At 38.9% G+C, this 21,515-nt stretch overlaps 1 protein-coding gene across 4 annotated transcripts in view; it reads right to left on the reverse strand.

The window, feature by feature from the left end:
• The window catches only part of LOC127438522 (histone lysine acetyltransferase CREBBP-like), an 81,316-nt gene that overhangs the window by 3,338 nt on the left and 56,463 nt on the right, over positions 1–21,515 (reverse strand). For all 4 annotated transcript variants that reach the window (XM_051694164.1, XM_051694165.1, XM_051694163.1 and 1 more), the window contains 16 exons: positions 20,275–20,421; positions 19,843–20,023; positions 19,627–19,745; positions 18,314–18,553; positions 12,329–12,417; positions 3,944–4,024; positions 3,683–3,739; positions 2,997–3,074; positions 2,853–2,920; positions 2,614–2,764; positions 2,138–2,284; positions 1,729–1,842; positions 1,465–1,630; positions 1,091–1,258; positions 759–920; positions 106–387 (listed from right to left, as the gene is read on the reverse strand). In XM_051694164.1, the coding sequence (XP_051550124.1) occupies positions 106–387; positions 759–920; positions 1,091–1,258; positions 1,465–1,630; positions 1,729–1,842; positions 2,138–2,284; positions 2,614–2,764; positions 2,853–2,920; positions 2,997–3,074; positions 3,683–3,739; positions 3,944–4,024; positions 12,329–12,417; positions 18,314–18,553; positions 19,627–19,745; positions 19,843–20,023; positions 20,275–20,421 (2,250 nt within the window). The remainder of the gene's footprint in view (positions 1–105; positions 388–758; positions 921–1,090; positions 1,259–1,464; positions 1,631–1,728; positions 1,843–2,137; positions 2,285–2,613; positions 2,765–2,852; positions 2,921–2,996; positions 3,075–3,682; positions 3,740–3,943; positions 4,025–12,328; positions 12,418–18,313; positions 18,554–19,626; positions 19,746–19,842; positions 20,024–20,274; positions 20,422–21,515) is intronic.

The raw sequence follows: 21,515 nt of genomic DNA on the forward strand, positions 1-21,515 counted from the left end.
TTCAAGGGACAGTTGACTTAAAAAAAGAAAAACCTGTCAACATAAACATCCAATTTCAATAATAAACTATGTCTGTAGTGTGTTACAGGTGCCTCTGTCTCTTACCTCACAGACAGTGCAGTGCCAGCGTGTCTCGACATGGTGTTTACATTCATTGCAGGTGTAGACGAAGCGGTCCTGGCCCTGGTTGTGCAATTCCACAAGCATGCACATGGTGCTCCACTTGCAGCGCCGTAGAGAGCTGAACTCCCAGTGCTTATCCCGTGCTAATGTCAGGAAGGCGTCCCTTCCGTCCATTAGGTCACAGGTCAGGAGGGGATCGTTATCAATGATGGGCGGTAATGTGTTGACCATGGGCCCAGATTGCAGATGGATTACAAAAAACACCTGGGAGGACAGGTAGGCAAAGTAAAAATGCTTCTTCAAACTTTTCTAGGAAAATAAACTAACACATGCATATCAAATGCTGATATTCAATAAACAGTGAAGAAACAAAATTCCAACTTCAAGTTTAAGGTGCACTCAGTAATTTATATTGGATTATATTGACACTTAGAGAGCGTGCACCGGCTCCATGCGAAATAAATCAGCTTTTATTACACATGACATGATTTTAAATATTTAACAAACTAGTTGTTTGTTTATTTTTAAAACTTGGTTAATTAGAGAAAAATTACTGAGTGCAGTTAACGATACACATGTCTCATGCCGTGTCTCAGAGAGCAGGCTAACATTGAGATAAAGAACATATAGAAGACCTCTTTGTGTTTCTCCATGGTGGCGTAGAGTTTCTGAGAAAGGTCATTGGCTACATTCGGCATGCCAGGTTTCTTCTTATTGGCTCGGCTCACACTACTTTTATTCTTATTCGTTTTCTTGTTATTCTTTTTCTTTGCGTTTTTACTGTCCACAGGTGTGCCCTGATGAAAAAATGACAGTGTCACCAAGGTCTCTAAAAAAGGTTTTTGAAGTGTATAAAACAAAGGAACCTCAGGTCAGAGATGTAAATATATGAACAGAGTTTCAAATGAGATGAACCCTATGAAGGGTATCCTAATGTTCAAAGAGCCACATAGTTTCTCTTATTCACCTCAGGAGCTTCAATGGCTGCCGTGCTCTCCTCTTTCTTCCTTTCTTCTTCCTCTTGTTCCAACTCTTTGATGCTCTCCTCCAGCACATTGGGCCAGAAATCACCCTCAAAATATGGAAGCTCATTTGCACTTGTCAAACGGTCCTCTGTGGCTTGCTTAAAGATGTCCTGCCAAACACAAACACGTGTAATTATTTAATATCACATTCCAAAACTAACACAAACGTCCATATTTTTGATTACATTTAAGCCAAGACTCATGATAGAACAATTTAAATTCCTTTATGACAGATAAATCATCCTAATTCCTCTTACAACACAGTGAGAAATTAATGATTTTAAAGAGGAATTAGATCATATTGTCTCTGCTATACCTTGTAGTCCTGCAGTATCCGCTCAGCAAAGGCCTTGTCCAGCATTTTGCGGTACCACTCCTGCAGGCGCTTAGGTTTGGGGATCTTCTGGTCAGCAGGGTGACAATGGAAGATATAGTCATCACCTTCACTAGGTGGACACGCCCAGATGTGAGCAGTAACGTATCTGCAGTAGACACATTCAACGTTCAGAAAAGAACCAGCAAAAATGGCGTGAATGGTGACTATATTTTATATTACTCAAGGAAAAACTGTGAAACCTACCCAAGCTTCTTGACGTATTCCAAATAGCCAATGAGGATTTCGTGATAGACTGCTGTTCTCAGCATGCGAGGTCTGAAGAAGTGAATACTATCGAGGTACGATATGTATACCCGTCTAGAGAGACAAAGACAGGGTTTTCATATCAGTGGCATAGACATTTGCTTTTCTACACTTAGCACTTTTGTGGAACACAAAAAGATTTTAGGCAAAATGTTAAGGCCTCCTTCACTTCTATTGTATGGAGAAAAAAAACAACGCAAGTGAATGGTGACTGAGGCTATCAGTGTGTAAACATTCTGCCTAACATCTCCTTTTATGTTCCATGGAAGAAATAAAGTAATATGGGTTTGGAACAACATGAGGGAGACTTTTTTGGGTGAACTATCTATATCTTTCAGTAAGAACTTACCTGGTGTTAGGGAAAGGGCAATCAGAGCCGTACTCTTGCACGTGCATGCCGAAGAAACACACGTCCACTCCATCAATCTCCTCAAAGGCGAAAAGTGCTTTGGTTCTGTAGTTGAAGCTCTCACACATCTCTCCTGTGTCTACAAACCTACAAAAGGCCGGGAATTATTCCTCCTTTACCTTCTCAGTGTCCAAACATTTGCACACCACTTAAGTATCAATAATTGTTTCCCGATGAACCAATATTGGAATGTGAGCTTTAAGATACAGACATCTAAATCACAAGATTCACAAGCTTCAAATTTCAATACTGGTTCGTCAGATATTTGCTAGTTAACAAGATTCTAATAGCATGCACACAGCAAACTAACCAGCTAATTTGTGGGTTCTGCATTTGTGGTCACATAAAGACTTAAATAACGTAATCTGAGATTAGCTTACTGGGAAATAACAGGTAAGCATGCAGGTTATGTTTACCTGGCCTTCATGCCAGGTTTGACCTCCACCGTTTTGTCTGAACTGGCTACGACTCGCACAAACACTTCTCCGGCTTCTGGATGGTTCTGCCTCTTCAAGTACTTGTTCACCCGATCCTCTATGTACGTGCCTAACCGCGTTGTCGGCAACCCTGGATACAAACGCAAGAGAAATCTTTCCACAAAAACACTTAAAACATCATCACATGACATAATCATGACGGATACCAACAGACTCACTTTTTGCCGAAAACTTGTTCTCTTTTCTCGACTTTGCACTCTTTTTCAAACAGTTATCACATATGAAGCTGCGGACACAAATGCTCATTAGTTCTGATATCCTGACTCGTATTCCATAGAAGGTGAAGGTGTTTTTAAACTTACCCAGAAGGCCAAATGACATCATAATGAAGTACACATATCTGATGCATCTTCCGCCCACAATCTTTACATTCAACAAACCTGAGATGAGAACAGTTTATTAGTGTGGAATATAACAGATCTTTAAAAGAATAGTTCACCCAAAAATAAAAGCTTTTTCAATGAAAGTGAAAGGTGACTGCTTTTGTGCTACATGAAAAACATAGTCACTTTGGAACAACATGAGGGTGAGTAAACTACAGAATTTTCCTTTTTGGGTGAACTATCCCTTTAAGCTTTGTATTACTTTAGCAAGTGTCTGAATGCTGAGTCACTAACTGCAAGTGCACGTAGTTTAGATAAAATGCATCATTCAGACTCTTTTCCTCCGGTTCTTATGCATTTGTAAATGCGCTTTGTAGGAGGTGTGGACCTACAGCGATCAAAGATGTCGCACTGTTTTTACTCTGGAGACAACTTAAGGATAATATTGACACTTTTCAACTGCAGTGTTGTTTGTTTGTTTGGTAGGAGTGTCTCCATGATGGCTAATGCTGACAGCAGGGGGCACCACTGAGCAGAAACAGACGTTTGAGTGGACAACTGTACAAGGCAAAACTGACCAATATGGCCCTACTATTAGAGCATGTGCTACTTGATAGCTGGGAAATTCTGGGAAGAAGTTTAAATTTAAGTGAGAGTTTACTTACGGCTCAGGATCTAACGTGTCGTTCTTCTTCCTTTCAAATTGGTCTTTAGAGATCATGCTGCACAGAGAGAAGATCCAATATAATAAAGTATATTACATCATGGACAAACTGAATCATTTCAAACACATGCTTTAATGTTAAATTCAGTCCAACGTCAGTCAGATTTAGCATTCACATTCTGATTAGTGTTACGGTAAACCATAAAATCTCTGTAAATAGCTTAAATAAATGTATCAGAAGGGAAGGCGAATGATCACTTACGTCTGTGGCTGAGCTGGATCATCTCCCAGCGTCACGCTGTCTCCCTGAATCTCATTGAAGCACTTCTCACAGAAATGATACCTGCGCAAGCACAAACACACGCAGTGGAGTCATGAATCACTCAACCTCGAGAGATTGCAGCTTAAAGGCCTTTTAAAATGACTTGCGTCATGGCCTCAACGCACCTCTGAACAAAAAAGTCTCACGCTGCTTTAAAAGATAACATCATGGAAGGCCAATTTTACTATTTACAAATTTGCATAGCATGTCTAATGTGTATGATGTGTATTCTCTGAATGTGATGATTTTCCTTTCATGCTGTGTAGTACAACTTCAGTTTCAGGATCAGTCTCTCTTCCATCTTGTTTTGATTGTGATGCTGGCACTGCTAATGCAACGACCCGGGTATTAAACTAGTACCCATCACACGCCACACGCCCAACTGGTTCAGCTTCGACTGAACCAGATATTCCATTGCAGAACAGTAGTAATGACTTTCATTTCTTTACTGTTTGAAAAAGAAATTCAGAAGACAGCGTCTCACAGTATCCCCTATGAGGAACTCCAGTACTTCGCTGTCATAGGTCAGGAAGAGCTAAAAAAACAAACATGTATTTAAACATCAAAAGCAACAACATGTATGCTAGACTCCACACCATTTACAGTTAAAGTCTACACTAAAGAATCATCGCTTCAGCCAGGCATACACCTAATCTATCCCGCAACTCATAGTTATGCTGCATTGGTCAGGTCTGCCGGAACCGGAAACACTTCTTATATTCTATAACTCTGCTTTAAAGTGAATGGCATCTATGCTATTATTATTCTATTTGTTTCCCTGTCACAACCTCAGGATGCATTTCCTATATAGGTTACCAGAGCCTGCCAGATCCAGCTCCTGTCGTGCCCGACTGTCCTCCTTCCACCAATATGTATCGCTGAGTGATGACTACTAACTGAAGACTGTGCCAGCCAGACATCACTTCAGTCTAATATGAAGACTTCATAGAGGATGAACTGCTGCCAACTCCAACAGCGGAGACATGAGATAGTTCACTGGTCACTGCCTAAACCTTGGACTTAGGATGGCCTTCACCAGAAATCAACTGCCACAAGCTATTAACCAACCTGCAATGCACTACACCGGCACTGATCTTGGTCATAGGATGGACAACACTCTCTTAAAGAGGCATTCAGTAGTTCTCTAGCTAGCATTAGCATTGCTCTTCTTCGTGTACTTTCAGTACCGATTTGACAGTGGGGTTTGACATAGTACTGTCATCTATCGACATGGATCAGCATGATAGTCTCTGCTGCCCCCTCCAGCTCTGGAATACCATTTGCATCTGGAAAATTTCGGAGTTTGAGGTCATTTCTAAAGTTATTTATTAATACTATAATATAATTTGCTTTGTCTAAAAACAAACATCAGAAATCAAGCGAACATGCTTCTACTGTTAAGGATAGATTATTATTGTCCTTCATATCAATAATCTTTGGAGACTATCTACATTTCACGTTAATGTTAAAGACAGTTATTATCTTTATCCTTAACTTTGAACTGCTAAGCGTAAAATAAACCTTAATTATCTAGCGATACAGAATGTCATGGTAAAGGAAAATTGTTTTTGATGATTAAATTTAGCATGTCCATGAATACTGTATTTGAAGAACTCATTTTATTTCCAAGCAACAAAGTCATGGTTTACACAAAATCCAAAACAATCGCTGTGCCAAGCTACTTTGCAATAAATGAAGACGTAGGTGCCGTACCAATGTTTACTCAAAAGTAAAAAAACCCAAAGCTTTCTGTCTTCGTGCTTTTGGTCTTTTTCGCTTCTGCTGCAGTACAGCTACTGAATCTCCTGTTGTCTCCACTTCTAAAGCACGACAATAATGCTGCGTTTCCACTGGCACGGAAGAAATCCACTCAAAGCCACAACGCTAGGGAACAGCTTGCTTCACGCCGCTGACAATCCCACAATCCTTCCATAGGAATGAACTGAAAACGCTTGTCAGCTTCGCTCACAACACACCAGTGGAAACATACGGTATGTTCCATTGTGTTCTTTTCGCTCTTCGCATCACCAAACAACACTGTTCTAAGCATAGCCAAGAGGATCTACACAGGCGGCAGCCAATGAGCATGAGGATTCTCTTCTTCGAAGTTTAGTGAAACACCGCAGGTCATGTGATTTCAACATGGCAAAACACACTGACAATTCATTTGTTGATGTGTAAAATTAGCTCAAACTTACTGAGTGCACCTTTAAAATGGGATACATAGACAATAAATTAATAGCCAGCTAAAGGACAATGTATCTGTGTGCACTTGTGCAGTTAATTCAGGATGGACTTTAAAGACTTTGTCAAAACAATCTTACAGTTCATACAAAATCCTTATGTCGGTTTACTTATTTAACCCATGACTTGTAATACACATAGATAACTAATATTGGCATTATACTCCTGCTGTTTAGCCAGAGGAGAACTGAACTGTATATAAACAGTTGGGCACTTATTGGCTGCTCTTCTTTATTATCTGGTCAAGTCATCAATTTCAAAAACTTTGCTTTAGTTTTATAATGAAATAAATTAATATTGTGGCACAATTATATTTTTGTCTAGAAAACTAATTTCAAACATTTAAGCATACACCCTCAGATCAAAAGATTTTTAAGATCATGAGAAACATTTCAGTCAAGTGTTTCAAAACTTTTGACCGGTAGTTTATATTTACAACCCCATTTCTGAAAAAGTTGGGTCAGTATGAAAAATGCTAATAAAAACAAAAAGGAGAGATTTGTAAATTATATTCACCCTTTTCTATATTGAAAGCATTAGAACTACACATTATATGATGTTGACCTTGTGAATTTCATAGTTTTTTAAATGTACAGTAATTTCAAATCAGATGATTACAACACACTCCAGAAAAGTTGAGACAGGGGCAATTTAAGACTAATAACAATTTGATGAGTTCAAATAACAAGGTGATGTGAAACAGGAGATGTTAAACAGGTGAGGCAATCGTGTCATAGTATATAAGGAGCCTCCAAAAACAGCCTAGACCTTCAAGAGCAAGAATCATTCGAGACTTGTCAATTTACCAACAGATGCTTCAGCAAATAATCCAGCACTTTGAGAACAATGTTCCCCAAAGACAAATTGGAAGGATTTTGTGCATTTCACCCTCTACAGTGCACAATATAGTTAAAAGAATCTGGAATCTGGTCAAATCTCGGTGCGTAAAGGACCAAACGAAAACCACTTCTGAATGTGTGTGATCTTTGATCCCTCAGATGTCATTGTCTTAAAAAACATCATTCATCTGTAATGGATATCATGAACATGGGTTTGGGATTACTTTAGTAAACCTTTGTTAGTCAACACCACTCGCCGCTGCATCCACAGATGCAAGTTAAGACTTTACTATGTAAAGGAGAAGCCATACATCAACACTGTCCAGAAGCGCTGTCGACTTCTCTGGGCTCGGTCTCATCTTAGATGGAAAGTAGAACAGTGGAACTGTGATTTTTGGTCCGATGAGTCCACGTTTCAAATAGTTTTTGAAAAACAAAGCTGTTGTGTCATCCGGGCCAAAGATGAAAAGGACCATCCAAGCTTTTATCAGCGTCAGGTCCAAAAGCCAGTGTCTGTATGGGCCAGGGGTGTGTCAGTGCCCATGGCATGGGTAACTCGCACATCTGTGAGGGCACCATTAATGCAGACAGATATGTACAAATTGTGGAGCAATATATACTGCCATCCAGCACTGTCTTTTCCAGGGACATCCCGGAATCTTCAGCAGGACAACTTCAAACCACATACTGGCAGGAATAAGCAGAGAGTTCAGATGCTAGATTGGCATGCCTGCAGTCCTGCCCATCTCCAATTGAGAATGTGTGGTGCATTATGAAGCGCACAATACGACAACCCCGTACAATCGAGCAGCTGAAGACCTACATAATGGATGAATGGGGGAAAATTCCACTTTCTAAACTTAACAAACTTGTGTCTTCAGTGCCCAAATACTTAATAAGTGTTATTAGAAGAAATGCTGATGTTTCACAGTGGTAAACACTCTACTGACCCAACTTTGTTGCAATCATCTGATTTGAAATGACTGTACATTTTCAAAAAAAAAAAAAAAAAAAAAAAACATTCACAAGGTCAACATCATATAATGTCTAGTTCTAATGCTTTCAATATAGCAAAGGGTGAATATAATTTACAAATCTCTCCTTTTTGTTTTTATTAGCATTTTTCATACTGACCCAACTTTTTCAGAATTGGGGTTGTATATATTTATATTTGAAGTTAGAAGTTTACATCCACCTTTATATATATCTATATATATATATATATATATATATATATATATATATATACACACACACACACACACACACACACACACACACACACACACACACACACGGCCAAAGTTTGGAATAATGTAAAGATTTTGCTGTTTCGGAAAGAAATTTGTACTTTAATTCACTAAAGTGGCATTCAACTGATCACAAAGTATAGTCAGGACATTACTGATGTAAAAAACAGCACCATCGGGGCCTGGGTAGCATTGACGCTGACTATCACCCCTGGAGTCGCGAGTTTGAATCCAGGGTGTGCTGAGTGACTCCAGCCAGGTCTCCTAAGCAACCAAATTGGCCCGGTTGCTAGGGAGGGTAGAGTCACATGGGATAACCTCCTCGTGGTCGCTATAATGTGGTTCTCACTCTTGGTGGGTCACGTGGTGAGTTGTGTGTGGATGCCGCGGGGAATAGCGTGAAGCCTCCACACATGCTATGTCTCCGCGGTAACGTTCTCAACAAGCCACATGATAAGATGCGTGGATTGACGGTCTCAGACATGGAGGCAACTGGGATTCGTCCTCTGCCACCCGGATTGAGGTGAGTCACTACACCACCACGAGGACTTGGAGCGCATTGGGAATTGGGCATTCCAAATTGGGGAGAAAACAGCACCATCACTATTTGAAAAAAGTCATTTTTGATCAAATCTAGACAGCAGCCATCACTCCAACACCTTATCCTTGAGTAATCATGATAAATTGATCATTTGGTACTAGAAAATCACTTGCCATTATATCAAACACAGTTGAAAGATATTTGGTTCGTTAAATGAAGATTAACATTGTCTTTGTGTTTGTTTTTGAGTTGCCACAGTATGCAATAGACTGGCATGTCTTAAGGTCAATATTAGGTCAAAAATGGCCAAAAAGAAACAGCTTTCTCTAGAAACTCATCAGTCAATCATTGTTTTGAGGAATGAAGGCTATACAATGCTTGAGATTTCATACAAAGGTGTACACTACAGTCTTCAAAGACAAAGGACAACTGACTCTAACAAGGACAGAAAGAGATGTGGAAGACCAGATGTACAACTAAACAAGAGGATAAGTACATCAGAGTCTCTAGTTTGAGAAATAGACGCCTCACATGTTCTCAGCTGACAGCTTCATTGAATTCTACCCGCTCAACACCAGTTTCATGTACAACAGTAAAGAGAAGACTCAGGGGTGCAGGTCTTATGGGAAGAATTGCAAAGAAAAAGCCACTTTTGAAACAGAAAAACTAAAAGAATAGGTTCGAGTGGGCAAAGAAACACAGACATTGGACAACAGATAATTGGAAAAGAGTGTTCTGGATCTTAACCCCATTGAGCTTTTGTGGGATCAGCTAGACTGTAAGGTGCGTGAGAAGTGCCCAACAAGACAGACACATCTATGGCAAGTGCTACAGGAAGTGTGGGGTGAAATGTCACCTGAGTATCTGGACAAACTGACAGCTAGAATAACAAGGATCTGTAAAGCTGTCATTGCTGCACGTGGAGGATTTTATGATGACAACTCTTTGAAGTAGTTTAAGAAGTTCTGAACATTGTTTTCAAATTGTAATAGTAATTTTTCACGTTATTAATGTCCTGACTATACATTGTGATCAGCTGAATGCCACTTTGATGAAAAAAAGTACCAATTTCTTTCCATAAGTGCAAAATCTGTACATTATTCCAAACTTTTTGCCGCCAGTGTAATATATATATATATATATACACACACACACACACACACACACACACACACACACACACACACAGCTGAAGTCAGAAGTTTACATACACCTTAGTCAAATACATTTAAACTCAGTTTTTCACAATTCCTGACATTTAATCATAGAAAACATTCCCTGTCTTAGGTCAGTTAGGATCACTACTTTATTTTAAGAATGTGAAATGTCAGAATAATAGTAGAGAGAATGATTTATTTCAGCTTTTATTTCTTTCATCACATTCCCAGTGGGTCAGAAGTTTACATACACTTTGTTAGTATTTGGGAGCATTGCCTTTAAATTGTTTAACTTGGGTCAAATGTTTTGGGTATCCTTCCACAAGCTTCTCACAATAAGTTGCTGGAATTTTGTCCCATTCCTCCAGACAGAACTGGTGTAACTGAGTCAGGTTTGTAGACCTCCTTGCTCGCACACGCTTTTTCAGTTCTGCCCACAAATGTTCTATCGGATTGAGTTCAGGGCTTTGTGATGGACACTCCAATACCTTGACTTTGTTGTTCTTAAGACATTTTGCCACAACTTTGGAGGTATGTTTGGGGTCATTGTCCATTTTGGAAGACCCATTTGCGACCGAGCTTTAACTTCCTGGCTGATGTCTTGAGATGTTGCTTCAATATATCACATAAATTTCCTTCCTCATGATGCCATCTGTTTTGTGAAGTGCACCAGTCCCTCCTGCAGCAAAGCACCCCCACAACATGATGCTGCCACCCCCATGCTTCACGGTTGGGATGGTGTTCTTCAGCTTGTAAGCCTCACCCTTTTTCCTCCAAACATAATGATGGTCATTATGGCCAAACAGTTCAATTTTTGTTTCATCAGACCAGAGGACATTTCTCCAAAAAGTAAGATCTTTGTCCCCATGTGCACTTGTAAACTGTAGTCTGGCTTTTTTATGGTGGTTTTGGAGCAGCGGCTTCTTCCTTGCTGAGCAGCCTTTCAGGTTATGTTGATATAGGACTCGTTCTACTGTGGATATAGATACTTGTCTACCTGTTTCCTCCAGCATCTTCACAAGGTCCTTTGCTGTTGTTCTGGGATTGATTTGCATTCCTTTAATGTTCCATTCACTTTCATGAAGTGCATGTGAACACAACGAAATGCAAAAACATTTATAGAAGTGTATCAAAGTTTCGAATTTTGCGTGTACTTGCGAAGACGTTTCGACTTTTGCTTTCTACCTAAATTTGGTAAACTCTGACCTGTGAACAGCGAAGTATTATTGGCTTTTGTTGTGTGCCAAAGTTGCGATTTCCGAAGTTTTTTCACTTTGTATCTGCGAAGAAATTTAGACTTTGCAGTGTATCAAAGTTACCTGCAAATTCGTACAGCAAAAAGACACTTAACCAGACAGAGAATTTAAACCACAGACTGACCTCTTGGCTCAATACAATGAATATAAACTTCAAAGCTACATGGTTTGTAGTGTTGCAGGAAAGTGGAGTAGAAAATATTTTTCAGCATTCTGAATGTATTATTATTTGCCATTTAGAATTTATTATTTATTAAAAAGTATATATCCTGTTGCGCATATCCGTTGGGGGGGGGGGGGGGTTCAAAGTAATTTCGCAATCTCAAAGTGTAGTGTGAACACACTTAACGGTGTACCTGGACTCTTCGCAACACAGAATTCAATGCACTGGGGAATGTTGACAAAGTGTCTCAGTTTGAACGAGAGCAGGATGTTTATAAGTCTGAGAATACAGAGAAACTCTGCCAAATGCTAACATAAAGTGAGCAAATGCATGGAGCCTACAGTGGGAGCGGGTCTATGAGTGAGAGCAGCTGTGTCTGTTTGCCAATCAGCTTGTGCGTAAGGGCCGCAGTGACACGTTCTGTGCTGCAGGGGGCACAAAGGAGCCTGTTATGAGTAAGCAAGCACATCACAGTGAAAAAAAAAAACTTAATAATGTGCCAGTGCAAATATTTCAACTGCCAATGAATTAGTACTGGCTGGAGACTCCAAGCAGACTAACCATGAAGAAAGAAAAAAGAGAGAGGGGGAAAGCAAGCAAGCAGTCTTTTATGTTTAGCAATAGATAAATACATACAAAAAGGCCTGAGAGTAAACTACGCTTATGCACATACATGTGTAAAGCTGCTATGTTTCGGATACAGCTAGAAACTCATGCCAAACCACACACGACTCGAGCCACACCACATTTGAGAGAGTGTGTCTGCCTCAACCTGAGTGTCCTCTCAAATGTTTCCTAATGCTGTCTAACACCTGAATGAGTCGAAAGAAGTCTTTTTTTTTTTTGTTACCTCAGGGTACAGGGTACAATCTCACCTGTTCTGATAGCTGTAATAAGTGCCATCTCGTGGTATTGTACACAGTTGCTTGCCGTAACAGCAAAGCGTCTGGGGAGAAAATTCATACTGTGGGAAGAAAAGGTAGAAAGAGTTTAGAAAATCATGACTGGAAAGATCTAGTTTATTTCAAGTCTGTGTATAGACGATCAGGAGTCGACCAAACAGTAAGTACGGGTCTATGTAAACAATGGGGATTTTAAAATCTAAACAACTTTGGTCCTTTAAGTCAACATGAAATGGCATTCGCAACCCATTTTAATTCCATAATGAGACATCTTTCTGAGTGAAACACAATAATTGAGAAGTAAAATGTAGGGTGAGTCATGGCTTTATCCATTGGGAACTTACATGTAAAATCATTTTAAAGTAGTTTAATTTTGTTTTCTTTGGAATAATGTGCAGGGCTCGACATTAAGCACTGTCATGTGCTTGTCCTTTGGAAAAGTAAATTGGTCATTCACTTGTCAGAGTAAAAAAGTTACTTGTCTGGAGATGAAAACAAAAGGACATTAAAAAAAAAAGTAAAGCCTCCATCGTCATCATTTACACCTAATACATACATAAAACATAAAGGTGAGTAATGATGACAGAATTTTTGGTAATACTTTACAATAAGGTTTCATTCATTAACATTAGATAATGCATTAGCTATCACGAACTAACAATTAACAATATTTTACAGCATTTATCAATCTTAGTTCATGTTAAAAAATATAAAATACAATTCTTCATTGTTAGTTCATAGTGCATGTCTGCATAATGTTAACATATACAACTTTTTATTTTAATGTATGAAAATGTATTAATATACTGTATGTTGGAAATAACATAAGACCTGCGTAACAAGGTAATGGAACTTTATAAAGATGGAAAAGGATAAGTAATTGAACAGTTCTGACTGGCATTTTCAAGGCTTTGGATATCGAGCCTGCTCAGTGCATCCACGTGAGAGCTAACAAACTCACTGACTATTTATACACAGACACTAACTGCAATTTAAAAAGCCACAGGTGTGGGAAATTAACCTTTAATTGCCATTTAAACCTGTGTGTGTCACCTTGTGTGTCTGTAACAAAGCCAAACATTCAAGGGTGTGTAAACTTTTGATCAGGGCCATTTGGGTGATTTTTGTTATCATTATGATTTAAAAAGGAGCCAAACAACTATGTGATGATAAATGGCTTCATATGATCACTATCCTTAAATAAAAGACAGTGTTTTTGCATGATCAGTTATATTTTCAAAATCAATGCCAAAATTTCACAATTTCTGCCAGGGTATGCATACTTTTCAGCACAACTGTATATATACACACACACACACACACACACAGTATTCAGAAAGTATTCAGACTCCATTTTTTTATTTTTTTTTACATTTTGTTATGTTGCAGCTTTATGCTAAAATGCTTTAAATTATTATTTTTTCACATCAATCTACACTCCATACCCCATAATGACAAAGCAAAAACCAGATTTTTGATAACTTTGCAAATTTATTAAAAAGAAAAAAACTGAAATATCACATTGACATAAATATTCAGACCCTTCATTATGACACTTAAAATTTAGCTCAGGTGCATCCCATTTCTCTGGATCATCTTTGAGATGTTTCTACACTTTGATTGGAGTCCACCTGTGACAAATTCAATTGATTGGACATGATTTGGAAAGGCACACACCTGTCTATATAAGGCCTTACAGCTGAAAATGCATATCAGAGCAAAAACCAAGCCATGAGTTCAAAGGAACTGCTCAGAGACAGGATTGTGTCAAGGCACAGATCTGGGGAAGGCTAAAAATAATATTGGTTGCATTGAAGGTTCCCAAGAGCACAGTGACCTCCATAATTCTTAAATGGAAGATGTTTGGAACAACCAGGGCTACATTTCCCAATAACGATTAATCTTAGCATTTAAGAGCATTTTCTATGAGAAATTTTGCGATTGTTCGTTATTTTTTATGTGCATTTCCCAAAACTGCACTAAACATGAACGTGCAAGGATGTGCTACTTAAGAGAGTCGCTGTCCATGTGACAGTGCTGAAATGTGACCATATAGTGCTGCTCGTCATAGTAAATTCATTATAATTGTGTAATAACTTGACAATTTGTAATTTACCTTGCTAAAATTTGTTTTAAAATGTTTTCTTAAATATTCAACCTAATTAACTGCATATTTACATATTGTTTTTACAATCATTTTGTGCGGAACGATCTTTTTCTTTTACACAATCTGCTTCCATAATCAGGTGCAGTAAAGACGCTGACTATCACCCCTGGAGTCACGAGTTTGAATCCAGGGTGTGCTGAGTGACTCCAGCCAGGTCTCCTAAGCAACCAATTGGACCGGTTGCTAGGGTGGGAAGAGTCACATGGGGTAACCTCCTCGTGGTCGTGATTAGTGGTTCTCGCTCTCAATGGGGCGTGTGGCGAGTTGTGCGGTAACGCGCTCAACAAGTCACGTGATAAGATGCGCGGATTGACGGTCTCAGACACGGAAGCAACTGAGATTCGTCCTCCACCACCCGGATTGAGGCGAGTCACTACGCCACCACGAGGACTGAAGAGCACATTGGGAATTGGGCATTCCAAATTAGGGAGAAAAAAAAAAAAAGCTTCCAGGATTAGTGAAGACAGTGGAGGCTTTGTGTTGATCCTGCTAATTACAAGCATTCAATGAATATTTTTTCGTGTTATCATGGAGTGCAAAATAAGGAGACGTTTAGAAGATGCGCTTTATGTACTTCACCAATAAAGTGGAGGTCTGCTCTTTACGGCAAAAATTGATAACTGTGACAGCAATGCTGCAGGTGTGGTGCTACACAACTTGTAGTGCTGGTGAGAGCGCCTCTGGGTGTCAGAGAGGAAGAGGAGATGAGGATAAAGCATCTGCCAAATAAATGTAGGATGATGAGCAATCTATATGGACGATTTTTATGCACAACAGCAAGTTAATGCCTTTTTTCTTCTCTTTCTAATATTTATACAGTTGTCAGCATCAATCATGCCACAACTTTGTTGTTACCAGCTTGTCCAACAAGTCCACACAAATAACTTTATTTGCTTACTAATTAATCTATTCATCCATTTAGAGTATGTTATGTATTTCATTAGAATAATAATAATTATTTTTATTATTACTATTATTATTATTATTAGCCTTGTCAGATAAAAATAATAATAAAATAAAACGTATATATACTGATATTAAATGAGCATAAAGTGTAGCTATTGGTATTTAAATTGTTTTAGGTGTAATTTCGTGATTGGTCACTCTGGTTGAGCTCCAGAGATCATGTGTGGAGATGGGAGAAACTTGCAGAAGGACAGTCATCACTGCAACACTCCACCGATCTGGGCTTTATGGCACAGTGGTCAGACGGAAGCCTCTCCTCAGAGCAAGACACATAAAAAAACACCTAAAGGAATCTCAGACTGTGAGAAACAAGATTCACTGGTCTGATGAAATGAAGATTGAACTGTTTGGCCTCAATTCCAAGTGTCATGTCTGGAGGAAACCAGGCACCGCTCATCTCCTGTGCAATACCATCCCAACGGTGAAGCATGTTGGTGGCAGCATCATACTGTGGGGGTGTTTTTCAGTGGCAGGGACTGGGGGACTGGTCAGGGTTGAAGGAATGCTGAACACAACAAAATACAGAGATATCCTTCATGAAAACCTGGTCCAGAGCACTCAGTACCTCAGACTGGGCTGAGGGTTCACCTTCCAACAGGTCAATGACCCTAAACACACAGCCAAGACAACACAAGAGTGGTTTAGGGACAACTCTGTGAATGTCCTTGAGTGTCCCAGCCAGAGCCCAGATTTGAACCCAATCGAACATCTCTGGAGAGATCTGAAAATGACTGTCCACCGATAGTCCCCATCCAACCTGACAGAGCTTGAGAGGATCTGCAGAGAAGAATGGCAGAAAATCCCCAAATCCAGGTGTGCAAAGCTTGTCGCATTGAAGCCAAAAAGACTTGAGGCTGTAATCGCTGCCAAAGGTGCTTCAACTAAGTACTGATTTAACGGTCTCGATACTTATGTCAATGTGATATTTCAGTTTTTTTCTTTTTAATACATTTGCAAAGTTATATCTGGTTTTATATCTTTGTCATTATGGGGTATAGAGTCTAGATTGATGTGAAAAAATAATAATTTAAAGCATTTTAGCATAAAACTGCAACATAACAAAATGTGAAAAAAATGAAGGGGTCTGAATACTTTCTGAATGCACTATGTTATATACACACACACACACACACACACACACACACACACACACACAAAACCCTTCAACTGGTGAGTATACAGACTATAAAAAGTTTAATTTGGTTAATATTCAAATATAGAGCTTTGTACCAGAGCCAATTCTCTGTCATTTCAGACATGTTTATTGTTAAAAGTCCCGCATTACACACCAAATCTTAATTTTCTGGTTGAACAATAAACTACATCTGGGATTTTAAATATTTTGGACTCTTGTATCCTCTGAGTTTGTACCTGTCACAGTAAAGAAAGACTAAGGCCCTGTCCCAATACCCACACTTGCAGTCTCGGCCACTTGAGTGCACGTGCACGCAACAGGAAGTAAGTGTTCAAGACTGTCCCATGTCTAAAACATGCCAAAGCTCAGTGCACTTAACCCACAGTAAATCCACACTAGCGTGAATACCGCTTCAGACGGGTCTATCAGGCTGAGTTCATCACGATCAGGAGCCGCATCACGCCTACCAGAGTCATGATGACGTCAAGGGAAGCTTTTCAACATAATTATTTATTATAATCAGATAGTGAAACATAAGTGAAGCATATATTTATTTTAGTATAAATGAAAGTATTCAACATTATATAACATGTTTGGGATGACTTAATATCAGCATCATAATTACAAAATATTATTTATGTGTATATTTATATACCTCTGTTATCCTTCTCACCCAATAATCACATTATTTAGTTTGTTCTTGACTAATACTGCTGGTCATTTTGGTCATTTATCAGCCAGTGTGGCATACAATATACAGTCTAGTAAATATGATAAAAATGTATCAACTAATACCACAGGTTCTTTCTCATCTTTATGTATTTAAAATATGCTTTTTATTTGTTGTATGAAACCACATACTGATAAGTTGTGTAAAGCAGTGTTTGGTCGTCTTATATAAATGACAAGCCAATGCATATAATTTAAATGGATTGTATTAGTAGCTATTAATGGATCACACAGGTTTATAGAATAAAGTTTTTATTTTTTTTAATTAAGCGTTAAGCAGTGTATTGAGAAACAAAGAAGAAATTGTTTATATTTCATATTTTACAGCAGTTATGGACGATGCAATTTTACAGTTAAACATTTTCTAATGTGCAAAGTATTGAAAATCAAAATGAGTAAAAAAGAATTAACTTTTACAATTATTTTCATACAATAAAACATTATAAAAAAATTTACTTGCATATTTTCTACAGCACAATACACTTCCAACAACCAGTAGTGTATTAATAAATGAAAAGATGGGTAAAATGTTCAGTCATTTATTATTTTAAGTAGGTTATAACAGTCACCGCTACCAAAAACAATCAGTCTTCAGCTGAGTGAAAATACAAAAACAGCTGCCGCAACCAGCACCAACATCTTTAAGCCTACGAGTATTCCAACGTGCAATCAAAAGTCATACACACACTCGCAGTCTTCACGTGTACTTGCACACTAGTGGCCAAACACCGGAAATACATAAGACAAGTGGGTAAGTAGGCAAGACCAAAAATGCAAGTGGGGGTATTGGGACAGGGCCAAAGAAAATTCATTATATACTGTCAAATTATTTTTAAAACTATCTGCCAATCAATCAGTTCAATCAACCACCTTAGTTATCGTATTGGCAAAATCCACTATTGGTTAAACTTTATATACAAGTCCTATATTATATAAGTCCTATTTGACTTTATTATCTCACCTTTCTTCCGCAACAGTAACCGAGGCCCTGCATGACGGGGTCGATCTCCTGCTCGAACACTTCAGCTAGTTTGGAGCAGTATTTATACACGCGTGACGTCTTCCTGTTGTACAGCCAGGCGTTATTGAACATCAGCCACACGTCGTCTACATACTGCCAGGGCTCCTGGTACTGACCTGTGTCCAGCTTTCTTTTGATAGTGGACAGGTCTATAGGATTTTTAACAATATCAAAGTAGTCCTGATGGAAAGAAAGGGAAAAATTATTCAGAGATGTCCTGATGTCACTTTCCCATGAGGATTCTGGTGCAGAAAAAAAATTGATTTACCATAATGTTTGGTTTAATTCATGTGAAGCTGTCTTCCAAATTTAGCATACACAGTACCAAGGAACTTCACTTGAGTCCATCTAAAAGGGTGAGTTTGCTCTCGAGTCTGATTCATTTTAATCGCAGCATGATTAGCATTGGTTTCGAATGCAAACTAAATTAAGATGCTAAGGAGTATGTATATTTACAGAAATAGTTTGCCAATAGTGAAGTGACAGATCAGCAAACATAAGCCCAAAGCATTCTTCGGTGAGACGCGAATGCTAGGCATCTGTGTACAGGACGTGTGGCGCAAACTGCATCATAAGCGGAGTGCTTGAGCACTGAACGCGTGCGGCCCGATTTTTCTGAATGTGCAGTATGCGCATGGAACTATCTGCACTAATTAGTGGGTCCACAAGATGGAAACACTCACATTTGAGCCGTTACTGTCACGAAGAAGCGCTAGAAGATGATGTAATCGCCGGTAAACATCAGGAGATGAATGTGGAAACAACAACAGTGGATGTGCAAATCAAGAGCGCGTATATGCAAGGTCAGGAGATACCTGCATTTGTATAACTCGAGTCTGAAGGACTATAAAGACATCTTTATGTGTCCAATCTCTTGAAGAGGAATAGTCCAGTCTCTCATAGCAGATGTAGCGTGTATGCGCCAATCACCTGTGTATGCACGCACAGTCAAATGAAGCATACTTTGACAGGCTAGCGTTCGACTGTACACAGACTTTAAGCGTTCACGTCAAAACTTAAGCACTTTTGTGCTCTATGTTTTGAATTTCAGTACTGAACAGGTCTACACAAAAGATGATGGTGCCCTAATGATTCAAGCGTCCCCTGAAAAAGTAACTCAGGAGCTGTTCCTGAGATCTCACCATTTCACTAAGAAATGTGGGGGGAAACAGAAAATCAGGAGCTGATGGATTGTGAAGCTATGTAGTTTGTGCCTGGTTGTGATTTAAAAGTAATGAGTGTAGTGGACTCACAGGGATGCCAAGAAGAATCGGGTCTACAGGCTGACGAAATGGAAGAGACTCGGGATCCTGCCTGTACAGAGACTCCAGAGTGGGCATCAATGCTTGTCTCAACTCTTCTGGCTTAAAGACTAAAGATAAAAAAGAGGGACAGTGGAAAGTTTTTTAATAAGCAAGAAAAAGACAGGAAAGAACAGTGTAGAGGCCACAGAAAAATTCTGTTCATACTTTTCCTGCGAGACTGAGATGGCGAAGAGGACGTTGTGCCATTTATCCTGCCTTCGTCGTCCTCTTTGATCTCAGTTTTCGTGTCTGTCTTCTTGTCCTCCATCTCCATTGGCTCCTGCTTGGCCTCCAAGCCCTCCTGTTCCTCTTTTTTGACCAATAGGGAGCCAGTATCATCCTCCGTCTGAGAGAGGGCAAAACAATCATCAGAACTTGTCTCTCTTACATAAAATATAAATGTCATTTTAAACAAATTCTTCAGTCGTTTGATTAAATCTAGTTGTCCTTAAATCCATAGATCTGAAACAACATGAGTGTGTGCAAATGATGACAGAATTTAACATTTTGAGAAAATTGCATCACTAAAGCAATGATCAACCAGGACTTGTCAATTAAGACAAATGTATGAAATTTGGTAACACATGAGTGACATACCTCCATCTTGGGCTCTGTTTTGATACCCATGTCATAATCCTGCTCTTCTGTTTTAGTCTCGCTGGGTGGCACGTCAGGCATGGCATGCTGGGAGTGCAACTCTGTGCTGGCTGCTGAAGCTGGGGTGGGTATTCGGTTATCACCACTCTGAGACATCAAAAATAAAAGTTTTATGCTGACTACTGAAGATGACCAACTACTCAAGTTTTATTGGAAGGGTTACACTTTATGTTTGATGACAACACCAGCTCTGTTCCAGAACCTAATGACCTGCCTATCTAGATATCATTTGAAGGCATCATAGGCATACTTACATGCATAAAATATAGCACCTGAGAGTATTACAATGCTAATTTAGCAACATGCTAATGTAAAAATATTGGAATCAATTGGGAGCCGAGTCTCTTGTCTGCTTCTTGTAAGAAGTACTAATTGAATGGCTTGTTTGTTGCTGCCCATGTACATGTTGACCAATAGTTGATTTTGCAGATACTGATAACTAAAGGTGGTGGAAAAGGCTGATAAACAATTAATCAGCCAAAGGTTTATAAAGCTGAAATACTGTATGTAACTTTTTCAGTGTTAAAATACTTTCTTCTATCCCAGCTTAATATGCAGAGACAACTATGGCTTTGTTCACACAATCTGATTTTTTGGCCTATCTGACTCAAATCCGTTTAGGTTTTTGTAGTCTGAACAGGACAAAAACACAAAAAATCTGATTTTTATAAGCCTGATTCAAACCACATTCGTAGGTGGTTTGGAATCTGATAAAAATCTGATTTGTCTCAGTCTGAACAGATTTTTATGTGTTTTTTCATCATTCGTTGTATGCGACAGGTTGCTTCGTCAAGAAGACGTGTACTGTGTTCCAAACGGCTTAAATGATGCCTTCACAGGGGACTTCGAAGGGAAACCAATAATTATTTTTTGCAATGTTACTATGACAACTAACGTGGATGAGCAAGCAAAAGCAACTGCTGTCTGAACAGAAAAAAAATCTGATTTGTCCACATACAGCTGAAGTCAGAAGTTTACATACACCTTAGTCAAATACATTTAAACTCAGTTTTTCACAATTCCTGACATTTAATCGTAGAAAACATTCCCTGTCTTAGGTCAGTTAGGATCACTACTTTATTTTAAGAATGTGAAATGTCAGAATAATAGTAGAGAGAATGATTTATTTCAGCTTTTATTTCTTTCATCACATTCCCAGTGGGTCAGAAGTTTACATACAC

The sequence above is a fragment of the Myxocyprinus asiaticus genome, chromosome 49, assembly GCF_019703515.2.
Source record: "Myxocyprinus asiaticus isolate MX2 ecotype Aquarium Trade chromosome 49, UBuf_Myxa_2, whole genome shotgun sequence".
Taxonomy (NCBI): Eukaryota; Metazoa; Chordata; class Actinopteri; order Cypriniformes; family Catostomidae; genus Myxocyprinus; species Myxocyprinus asiaticus.